Source organism: Gorilla gorilla, chromosome 8, assembly GCF_029281585.2.
Source record: "Gorilla gorilla gorilla isolate KB3781 chromosome 8, NHGRI_mGorGor1-v2.1_pri, whole genome shotgun sequence".
Lineage (NCBI taxonomy): Eukaryota > Metazoa > Chordata > Mammalia > Primates > Hominidae > Gorilla > Gorilla gorilla.
In genome coordinates, this window is record NC_073232.2 from 47,774,883 (window position 1) to 47,786,882 (window position 12,000).

A 12,000-nucleotide genomic window follows, 5' to 3' on the forward strand; every position below is an offset into this window, starting at 1 on the left:
GTCAGTCTGACTGTAGGTTTATTCATTATTATCTTTTCAGAAAACTCATTTGCTTTTAATTTCTTCTCTAGTGTTTTTCTGTTTTCTCTTTCATTGATTTCTTTGTTTCCCTCCTTCTGCTTGATTTGTGCTTAATATGATCTTTTTTTTCTAGATTCTTAAAGCAGAAACATTGATCATTGATTTTAGACCCTTTATTTCTAATATGATCATTTAATGCTATAGATTTTCTTTTATGCCTGGATTTATTAGCATCCCACAAATTTTTATGTGTTTTTACTTTTAAGTTCAAAATATTTTCCTAAAGCCCCTGTTTCCTAGCTCCAACATTTGGGTCTTCTCTGAATCTGACTCTGTTGATTGCTTTGTCTCTAGACACTTTTTTGTTTTGTTTTGTTTGTTGATTTTTTTTTTTTTTTTTGAGACAGAGTCTCGCTCTGTCACCCAGGGTGGAGTGCAGTGGTGCAATCTCAGCTCACCGCAACCTCCACCACCTAGGTTCAAGCAATTCTTGTGCTTTAGCCTCCCAAGTTGCTGGGATTACAGGCATGTGCCACCACGGCCAGCTAGTTTCTGTATTTTTAGTAGGGACAGGGTTTCGCCACATTGGCCAGGGTGGTCTTGAACTCCTGACTTCAGGTGATCCACCTGCCTTCTCCTCCCCGAGTGCTGGGATTACAGGCATGAGCCACCATGCCCAGCCTGTTCAGTTGATTTTTGATATGTCTCATAATTTTGGGTTATCTATAAAATAGTAAGAAACTGAAATCAATAGGTTTAAAGCTTATAAATTGGTACACCTCTACTATCTGGTATTAGTGTAAGGATTTGAGTTTATTTAGTCAGGAGTTAAGCTGGAATTGAATTTTTAATTTGCTATAAATACCTTCATTACACTACAGGCCTGTAATGCTAGAGGAATTTGAGGCCTCTAACATTGGAGGAATTTGAGGCCTGTAGTACAGTGTTTAGGGTGGAAGTGGGGTGTCATGGTTTTTGTGAATGTTTGTGCCCCACTTTGCATGCCTGCTCCTTAGAGGGATTTTGTTCTCATTCTTTCCTCTTGTCAGTTGCAAACTGGTATTGCTTGTTACTCAGTGCTTTCAAGATTGGTAGAGGAGAGGGAACAGAAATGGTTCTTGGTTGTTGTGGTATAGCCTTGGTTTTAGGTAGATTATGTGTGCCTGGACCTTTGTCAGAGTTCCCTCCCCTCTTCCTGTGGCAACCAAACTCTGCTTCCGATTTTTTTGTGTGGCAGTTTCTGCTCCCTCCCCCAGCAATTGCAGACCTCTAGTCCTACTGATATAAGATTCTGAGCCTAGGACTGTTCTTGTCACCTTTCCTCCCAGGAATTGAAGGTTTTTCCCTCCCTCAGCAACAAGACATGGGTTTGCGTCCCCTTCCTCAGTGGCTGAAGGCTTTTGCTCTGTGTGAAAGAGGGATCTGGGCAGGGTGACGGGCCTTTGTTCCTTTCTCATGTGGCAGCTAATTCCTTGTACCATTGAGAGAGGCTCTTGATATTCTGCCTTGTTTCCTTTTTTTCCCCCTCTCTGCCTTGTTTCCAGTTGTTTCATGGGCACCCAGTGGCAGTCTATGGACAAGAGGCTGTGAGTGAGTGCCAACTGCCTGGGACTCTGCGGGGTTTCATACTATCAAGCTACCCCACACTCAGCTTTAAGTGATCCTTAAAATTTTAGTGTATTGCTTCTGCTTATATGACAGTAGTAGTTTCCTCTTTCTCTCTGCCACAAATGAGCCATTTCTGGTACCCTGTTACCTTTTGTAAGGATTTGTTGATCCTTGGATTCAGGCTACTTGGTTGTCTTGTAACTTTAGCTCTCTCACAGGTTCAAGAAAAGTTTTCAGTAATTTAGAAGTGTTTTGTTTAATTGCCAGTATTCTAGGATTTTCCAAATCTCTTTCTGTTACTGATTTTAGTTTAATTCCATTGTGGACAGAGAACATATGTTGTATACTTTGGATTCTTTTAAATGTATGAAGACTTATTGTATGGTCCAGGATTTGGTCTATCTTAGTGAACATTTCATGTACAATTATTAGGTGAAGTGTTATGACAGTGAGTGCAAGTTGGTTTAAATTGTTATTCAGATCATCTATACTTGCTGGTTTTGTCTATTTTTTTCTATCAGTTAATGAGAGCAGTGTTAAAAATCTCCAAATATAATCATGGTTCTGTTGATTTGTCTTTCATATATTTTCAAGCTCAGCTGTTTTTGGATTGTTGTGACTTCTTGGTGAATTAATCCTTTTATTATTATGAAATATGCCCCTTTTCCTCTGGAAATGCTTGTTTTGAACTCTTACTGTAAGAGTAGCCTCTCTGGCCAGGCGCGGTGGCTCACACCTGTAATCCCAGCACTTTGGGAGGCCAAGGTGGGCAGATCACGAGGTCAGGAGATTGAGACCATCCTGGCTAACACGGTGAAACCCCATCTCTACTAAAAATACAAAAAAAAATTAGCCAGAGGTGGTGGTGGGCGCCTGTAGTCCCAGCTACTCGGGAGGCTGTGGCAGGAGAATGGCATGAACCTGAGAGGTGGAGCTTGCAGTGAGCCGAGATCACACCACTGTATTCCAGTCTGGGCAAGAGAGCGAGACTTTGTCTCAAAAAAAAAAGAGTAGCCTCTCAGCTGTGCTTTCTGTTGGTTTATTGGGTTTGAGTTTTATTTATTTATTTATTTATTTTTAGCAGATCTTACTTTGTGCATTGTGCATTCATGGTTTAGAGTTAGCCAAGGATGTGGGGGGAATTTGCACATAGATTTTGGGGCTTCGTCCTCTGGATTCCTTTCTTTGATTTTTTTATTCCTCACTGTCTGGCTGTGCTGGCAGCTTCAGTCTGTCTATTAAGACTGCTGCTTTCTGCTTGAGCTCTATCCTCTACTTGTGTCCATTCCTGTTTCTGCCTACTTTTGGTGGATCTCCAGTGTTTTTAAGTACAGTAGTTGTTCTTTAATGTATTGTCTAGAGTTTATAATTGTTAGTGCCAGGAAGAGTAGTCTGATACAAAGTATTCTGCCATATTTAGTACCAGAATTCCTCTAGTCTCTTTTAATTTAGAATAGCTCCTAACTTTTTTTTTTCAATCCCTGCTACCTTGACTTTTTGAAGATTCTTGGCCAGTTTTCTTATAAAAGTTTCATAATCAGGATTTGTCTGATTGTTTCCTCATGGTGATGTTTATTTAACTTGTTCCTCTATCCCTTGTATTTCCTATAAACTAAAATTTAGATTGGGAGACTTGATTGGATTTGGGTTAAACTGTTTTTACTTCATAGATCATTTGTATGCTTCTTGTTGAGCTGTATCACCAAGAACATAATATTTCATTGTTCCAGTATGGTGATGATTAGTTAGATCACTTGATTAAGATGGTGCTCTCCACTGTAAAGATTTGTTTTTATCTTTGTAATTAATAGGTAATCTCTAGGGTGGTAATTTGCATCCTCTTCATTTTTCACATCGTGTCCAGATATCACCTCCTAAAGTTTATTCTAATCAGATGCCAGCACAGAGCAACACTTAACAAGCATAGCTGCTATTATTATTAAGGTTCCATTTCCCAACCATAAGTCTTTATAGTATCTAGTTTATATATACCATATACAGTTTAATCATTACATATCTCATACTGTGTTGTAGTTATAAAGACATGTCTTTTCTAGATTTTGGGGTACTGAATGCAGATATCACATCTTACAAATCTTTGTGTCTCCCATAGCACTTAACTAGCATTTTGCATATAGTAGGCACTCAGTAATTATTTTTTGTAGGAAGAAAAAAATAGCTAAGAAAATCCCCAAAGCATTTTTTTCTTTAGATATTTTAAATTTCTCTGTCTTGGCCAGGCGCGGTGGCTCACGCCTGTAATCCCAACACTTTGGGAGGCCAAGGTGGGCAGATCACAAGGTCAGGAGATCGAGACCATCCTGGCTAACACAGTGAAACTCCGTCTCTACTAAAAATACAAAAAATAAGCCGGTCATGGTGGCAGGTGCTTGTAGTCCCAGCTACTCAGGAGACTGAGGCAGGAGAATGGCGTGAACCCGGGAGGCAGAGCTTGCAGTGAGCTGAGATTGTGCCACTGCACTCCAGCCTGGTTGACAGAGTGAGACTCTGTCTCAAAAAATAAAAAAAATTTGTCTGTCTTGAGTACTGGTTAAATTTAATGTCAATTACATTTTCTTTTGTAGGTAAATGAGAAAATGGGACAGATTATACAGTATGATAAATTTTATATACATGAAGTACAAGAATTGATAGACATAAGAAATGATTATATCAACTGGGTCCAACAGCAGGCCTATGGAATGGTAGGTTTTCTGTGCAATTTGTGATTTCATTTTTATGTATATGTATCTAATAAAAAAAGAAACAATTGCTTGGTTTTGAAATGAGAAAGTTTTTTCAGAACTTTTATCCAGAACTTACTTTTTAAATAATAACACATTGCAAAGGAGTGCTATATATTTTACAGTATTTATATGCAAACATTCTACTCTTTTACCAAAGCCAAACCAAAGAAATGGATTACACTTCAGAACAAAACAAAACAAGACAAAAAAAACCTACAAGTGTGAAATGGATTTTTAACTCTTTTATTTTCCATGAGGTTGCCTCTTATTTCTCCAGTGTTGAAAATACTGGCATTCTTCATACTGGAACTCCTAAGAATGCATTATTGTTGTGAAATTGGTGCTTCAAGACTACCAAAAGAGGGCTGGGTGTGGTGGCTCATGCCTGTAATCTTAGCACTTTGGAGCCTGAGGCAGGTGGATTCCCTGAGCTCGGGATTTCAAGACCAGCCTCGGCAACATGACGAAATCCCATCTCTACTAAAAATACAAAAAATTAGCCAAGTGTGGTGGCACATGCCTGTAATCCCAGCTACTCAGAAGGCTGAGGCATGAGAATCACTTGAACCTGGGAGATGGAGGTTGCAGTGAGCCGATTATGTGTTTACTTTTATTTCAGATTTTTTATATAAATGTGGGTGCGTACATCTTTTTATGCAGCTAAGTCTTTAATAACTAGACACTATCCCATTAAAATAGTACCATGGTCTTATAAAACTTGAATTAGGCACATAAAATTTTAATGCAGAAATGGGTAAGCAGTTAGATACAAAATATTTAGGTTTACTACTCTTATTTGCTAGCCATTTTTGTATACTTGAGGCCCACTTTTCTGTACCCAGGTAATTTAATATGTGTGCAGCAGTTATATAATAGAAGGGTGAGTAACCTTTCATTGCTTGCTAGGCACCAGCTGTAAGCTCCTTGTGGATGAGTGCTCTTGTCAGTCAACCAGCACCTCTGACAGTGTCTAGAATATGTCTAGTAAGCACTAAAAAAGTACAGTAGTTTTTAAATGGCAGTCTGGTTAGTGCACGCTGTTTTTAGGATACTCCCACCTCCTGGAATCAGGTTGCTTTTAGACATCTTTTCCTTCCCTAGTGTACTTGGGTCTGGACTGGGAGAGACTCATTGACTTTTCTCCTGAGTCACTTTGAGGCTGGGTCAGGTTTATAGCCATTCTATAGATTTAGGTCTACTCATTTGCTTATTCAACAAACAATGAGAATCTGTTATATAACAGGCACTGATTTAGGTATTGGAAATACAGTGGTGAACCAGACAGAGCCTTGTTTCTCATGGAATTCGTAATCTACTGGGCAAGATTGGCAATAGTCAAACAAAGCAAAAAATACCAGCTAATAATATGTATTATTAAAATGAGGGGACTTAGTAAAGATAGGTTTCAGAAAAGACTTATTTAATGAAGTATGAGTACTAATCTGAATGACAAGGAGCAGCCCTTTAAGATCAGGGCAGAGAGAATTTCAAGAACAACGAACATTTGGTAAAATACCTGAGGTGAAAACAAGCTTGACATGATTGAAGGACAGAAAAAAGCCAGCATTAGGCCAGGTGTGGTGGCTCACGCCTGGAATCCCTGCATTTTGGGAGGCCGAGGTGGGCAGATCACGAGGTCAGGAGTTCGAGACCAGCCTGACCAACATAGTGAAACCCCATCTCTACTAAAAATACAAAAACTTAGCCAGGCATGGTGGTGGGCGCCTGTAATCCCAGCTGCTTGGGAGGCTGAGGCAGGAGAATTGCTTGAACCCAGGAGGTGGAGGTTGCAGTGAGCCTAGATTGCACCATTGCACTCCAGCATGGGCGACAGTGTGAGACTCCTTTCAAAAAAAAAAAGAAAGAAAGGAAAACAGCCAGCATGGCTTATGGGAGTGAGGAGGGAACAGAGAAATGGGCAGGGGCCAGATCATAGAGCGTTTAGTAAACTAGGATTGGGAATTTGGATTTTATCTAAAGTGTTAATGATAAACAGGGGAAACTTAATCTGATCTTTTTGAATGATCACTTTGTTGGCTGTGTAGGGAACGGGACAGAAATGAAAGACGGAGATCCATGAGAAAGCTATATTTTAGTAGATTAGGGGAGAGGAAATGATGGGTTTGACTAGGATGATGGTTATTTAGATGGAAGAAGGAAATGGACTTGGAATATGTCTTGGAGATAAAAGGGAATCTTGGAGACAAAAGGAAAATAAAAATCACTGATGGATTGGATATGAAGTGAGGAAAGGAGAGAAATCCACAAAGATTAAAAAGCAGGTGTGGTAGAGGGAAAACTAGGAGAGTCTTGGAAACCAAAATTTAAAAGTGAAAGAGAGACTGTTGAATGCTGCAGAGGAGGAGGATGAAACCTTAGAATTGACAGTGAATTTGGTTACATGAAGGTAATTGGTAACCTTGATAATACCATTCTAGGGTTGGGATGTTGTAAAGAGAAATTTAGAGGTAAGGAAGCAGTAACAACCATTGGCAATACTTTGACGAAGTTCTGCATTGAAGAGGAGCAAAAAAAAAAAAAAAAAAATGGAGTGGTAGCTGGAATCAAGGGATAATTTTTTAAGAAAGAAAATAATTGACCTCAGCAGTTTTGAATAAATATTTCCTTTTTTCTTCATCTCTGACCTAGGTAAAGCTTCTCAAACTCTTCCTTTAGAGAACCTGTGATGGCAGGAGAAATAACATATTTCTTAAGGATTTAACCTTCCCTCAGCAAGACTTGAACTGAGGCTAATTTTCTATCTTTAAATGCAAATTTTGCATTATGGGCATAATAGATATTGCAGTATAAAAGAGATTTAATTTATTTGTCATTGAGGAAAATTGATTCTTCAGGAAATGAACCTTGTTCATACCAAGACTTTGCATATAAACCCTCACACACCAACCAGGGTACCCTAGGTCTTTTAGCAGTGTTTTTGAAAGGATTCAGAACATTTGGAGGGATATGTGGACCCTTTTAAAGAAGAACAATTTCTTAAGAAGCCCAGTGTTCACTTACGTATTATATAAATATATACACACATTAAACTAGTTCTAAATTCTTGGTGTTTAGCTCTTAAGAGAACTCTAAGACCACAACAAATTTATAATTATAAATAACATTACAGTCCAGGTGCGGAGGCTCACGTCCCAGCACTTTGGGAGGCTGAGCTGGGCAGATCACCTGAGGTCAGAAGTTCTAGACCAGTCTGGCCAATATGGCGAAACCCTGTCTCTACTAAAAATACAAAAATTAGCCAAGCATCGTGGCGGGCACCTGTAATCCCAGCTACTTGGGAGGCTGAGGCAGGAGAATGGCTTGAACCCGGGAGGTGGAGATTGCAGTGAGTTGAGATCACGCCACTGCACTCCAGCCTGGGCGACAGAGTGAGACTCCATCTCAAAAAATAAATAAATAGTAAATAACATTACAAATTGGCAAATTAAGTTAATTTATTATGGAGAATGTTGTAATGATTAAGAATTCTAACTCACAACATAAATATGTATGATGAGAAAGCAGAGTAACTTTTATGAGAGTGCCTGGATTCAAATCCCACCTCAGCGTATATTCAGTTCTGTCCTTGGGAAAATTACTTAATTTCTCTGAGATTTCATTTTGTTTTCTGTAAATTAGGATATTAGTACCTACCTTAAAAAGTTTTGAGAAGATTAATTTATATGATCCCTGTGAAGGACTTAGAGTAATTTCTGGCACACAGTTAAGTCTTTATAAAATGGTGATTATTGTTGCTGGCTACCTTGACACAGGCTACAAATCTGGCAGTAGCTTTTATTCTGACGTGTCTAATAACTCTGTTCTCTTGCTGCCTTTCTCTATGTGCACTATAATGAAACATTTTCTAAGAGCATTTTCTAGGTACTATTCTCAGTTTCCTTATCCTCCTTTAACTTTGCTTTTAAATTGTTTGTAAAAATACCTTATTGGTTACTACCAAACGCTTTGCTATTTTTTCTTCCCTTTCTGATACTTTTAGTTAATTATCTTTATCTGGTTTTCCCTTTGGTGCCTCTCTCTCTTAGAAAAATGATTATACCTAATGTCTAATCATCTCTCTTTTTCTGAAGTTTTTCACATGTCCTATTATTTTTCATATTCTTGCCAGTTCACATCTTTCTGTCCCAATTTTTAGTGTAACCAAATTATATTCTGCTTAGTATGGGTTAGTCGCACTATAAATTCTAACATTATCTTACTGACTTCCCCAGTGTATAATGATATGTATAACATCTATATCTACTTACATGTAGTAGTAAAAAAGATAATGCATACATACTAATATTTCATTGTTTAGCTAAGGAGAAAATCCATCTCCCATACTATAAACTCCCTTGGTATATAGTATAGTTATCAAGCAGGCCATAGATAAATTTTTATAGGCTTTTTTTTTTTTTGCTTATTTAAACTTTCTTAGTAGTAATAGCACTTTTTAAATGTCCTACAAGAGGAATATTGGTGATATGAAGGCTGTGCATATGTGAGGATAAGGGTATATTGGAAGTCTCTGCACCTTACTTTCAATTTTGCTGTGAATCTAAAGCTGCTTTAAAATAATAAAGTTCTTTTTTCAAAAAAAGTCCCACAAGGTATACTATAAAAGGATTTCAGATGTTCCTTTTATATTGCCTTCTAGCTAAACAGAGTGTAATCTGAAAGGCTTTTTTGCAGAACAGTCTCTAAAGACTTTCATCTTGTTTGCACTGCCAGTTGGAGCATTTATGTGGTAATAACTTGGTACTGTGAATTTTTTTAAAGAAATTCTTGTCAATAATATTATTCCTCTGAATAGGATTTGCATAGAGTGATGTTTTGCTTATGCTTACACTGCTTTGGCTTTACTTAACACAATATAGTGAGAGAACCCAAAGTCTTTGCTAATATCTTAAATCCTCCAATAATATCGCTGGTGACATGTGGGAACTCAGTCAACTACAAAGTTAAAGAGAACAGTTTACACAAGACTGCCCTCACTTCTGATACCAATTGTGAGTTTGGGGAGGATCCCCCAAACTACCCTTAGGTTTGATAATTTGCTACGAGGCCTCCCAGAACTCACTGAAAATTGTTACACTGATGATTAGGGTTTATTACAGGGAAAGGATAATAGGTTAAAATCAGCCAAGGGTCTTTTTGACTCTCTGAGCAGCACCATGACATTTGGCAAGAACAAGCACCTTATGAAAGGTGACAAATAGGGAGCAAAGAAGTGGTTAATCTACTTTCTAAAAAAGATAGATATGATATGAAAGCACGTGCTATGTTTAGTATAAGAAATATTGGAGAGAAACACTAGTCACCAGGACTCAAGGAACCAAAATTATATCTGATGGCCTCAAGTGTTGTGTATATTTGAAGTGAACCTTTCTGATCTGCAGAATGATGAAATTGCATTTTAAAAATTCAAGCTGACTACTGAGGATGTTGAGGTGCTAAACAACCTAACTTCCATTGCATGGATCTTACCTGTGACAAAATGAGTTCCATGGCCAAAAACTGGTAGATCATGAAAGAAGCTCATGTTAATGTCAAGACCACTAATGGTTATTTGCTTCATCTGTTCTGTGTTGGTTTTACTAAGAAACGCAACGGTCAGGTACAGAAGACCTCTTACTCTCAGCACCAACAGGTCCGCCAAATCCAGAAGAAAGTGATGAAAATCATGATCCAAGAGAGAGGTTCAGACAAGTGACTTGAAAGAAGTGGTCAATAAACATTGGAAAAGATAAAGAAAAGGCTTGCCAGTCTATTTATCCTCTCCATGCTTGTCCTTGTTAGAAAAGTAAAAATGCTGAAGATGCCCAAGTTTGAACTGGGAAAACCAGGGAGCTTCGTGGTGAAGGTAGTAGTTCTAGAAAGGCTACTGGGGATGTGACAGGTGCTAAGGTTATATGAGCTGATGGATGTGGACCACAAATCCAAGAATCTGTTTAAAATTTACGCTTTTGGCTGGGTGCGGTGGCTGACGCCTGTAATCCCAGCACTTTGGGAGGCTGAGGTGGGCAGATCACGAGGTCAGGAGTTCGAAACCAGCCTAACCAACATGGAGAAACCCCATCTCTACTAAAAATACAAAATTAGCTAGGCGTGGTGGCACATGCCTATAATCCCAGCTACTTGGGAGGCTGAGGCAGGAGAATCGCTTGAACCCAGGAGGCAGAGGTTGCGGTGAGACGAGATTGCACCATTGCACTCTAGCCTGGGCAACAAGATTGAAGCTCCGTCTCAAAAAAAAAAATTTTAGGCTTTTAATAGTGACAAATAGAAAGTTCCATCTGAGAACAAAAATCAGCCAAGGGAAGAAGCACACAGGGCAGAGTCTGGGAAAGATAACCAGAGGCAGAGCTTCTGTTGTCCTTTCCTTGTAGAGTCATGGATGAATTACTTTCCTGGCATAGATGTGTAACAATACAGAGTATTTCTAGCCGAAGAAGCTCACCAGAACCCTGGTGCCCAGAGTTTTTACTGGGGTTCAATCACATCCTGCTTCTGTAGTGACCTCTAGTTCCCAGCTCTTCTGGAAGCAGAACTGACAGCACATGGCCCAAGCCCCTATCATAAGTCACATTGTCCAGTGGCTAAAGCGCCAGGCAAACAAAGACACTCGTATCAGGCATGATATTACACAGGTCTATAGGTCACCTCCTAGTAACCCAGGGCAATGCCCTCTCTTCTGGGGTAAAATTAATTCCTCACAACACAAGGCACCATCCACAAATTTAGTAACATATTTCTGAAGATTCTGGTGCTTTACACGAGTCTGTGCTCTGAGCATATGTGGAAACTTTCTACAAGAAAATGTACATTTCTGTTCAATAAAGTGGTAAGCTTTCATTATAATTTCCGCTATTACTGCCTTAATAAATATATCTTTCTCTCTTCATTTCTTTTTGCTTACCAACCCTTTTTCCCTGTCCTGTACTTTCTATTTTAAATTAATTCAGTTTTAAAGAATGCTTAATGTAAGATACCTTATGTTTTACTGTTTTTTTTTCTGTCAAATAAAAACAATTTATGGCTTATTTTTTCTTACTTTGTGTCCACATGGCATTTTAATCTACTAAACACTGTCAGACATTTTGCTGAGATTTTAAAGTCTTAAAGTCTGAGGAATGTTTTTTCCATTTTTTTTTAAGTAGAAAAACTGAGCCATAATTTTTTTTTTTTAAGACCAAGCCAGGCATAGGATTAGTTTTCTTATTCTGCCTAAATTCTGCAAATGGGGGTGTTTAATTGCTGAAAACAAATTTCATTATGTTCAAGCCTCAATCATTTTATGATCACAAGGTACCTGAAACAAAGATCTTACATTAATAGATATATAAGATGCTTGTGTAGGGGGTGTATTTGATTGTAGATGTATTTTCTACCCCATTACTTCAATATTCTGCTGTAGCAAGATATATGAAATGCTACCTTGAATAGAAATAGTTAAATTTGGACACTAACATTGCTCTTTCCTCGTTATTGTTATATTCTGCACTGCTGTCTTAGGATGTCAACCATGGATTAACTGAGGTAAGTTTGGTGTAATAAAGCTCATGTTTAGAGTAAAATATACTCCATTTTCTCCTGAGTAATAGAAGAGCCAAAGATTCCTTTT

At 38.4% G+C, this 12,000-nt stretch overlaps 1 protein-coding gene across 20 annotated transcripts in view; it reads left to right on the plus strand.

Annotated features, from left to right (window-relative positions):
* The window catches only part of HERC4 (HECT and RLD domain containing E3 ubiquitin protein ligase 4), a 153,932-nt gene that overhangs the window by 103,615 nt on the left and 38,317 nt on the right, over positions 1–12,000 (plus strand). For 13 of the 20 annotated variants that reach the window (XM_004049487.4, XM_063710056.1, XM_063710057.1 and 10 more), the window contains 2 exons: positions 4,215–4,334; positions 11,892–11,915. In XM_004049487.4, the coding sequence (XP_004049535.1) occupies positions 4,215–4,334; positions 11,892–11,915 (144 nt within the window). The remainder of the gene's footprint in view (positions 1–4,214; positions 4,335–11,891; positions 11,916–12,000) is intronic. The other 7 variants (XM_004049486.4, XM_055353678.2, XM_063710053.1 and 4 more) reach the window with 1 other exon arrangement.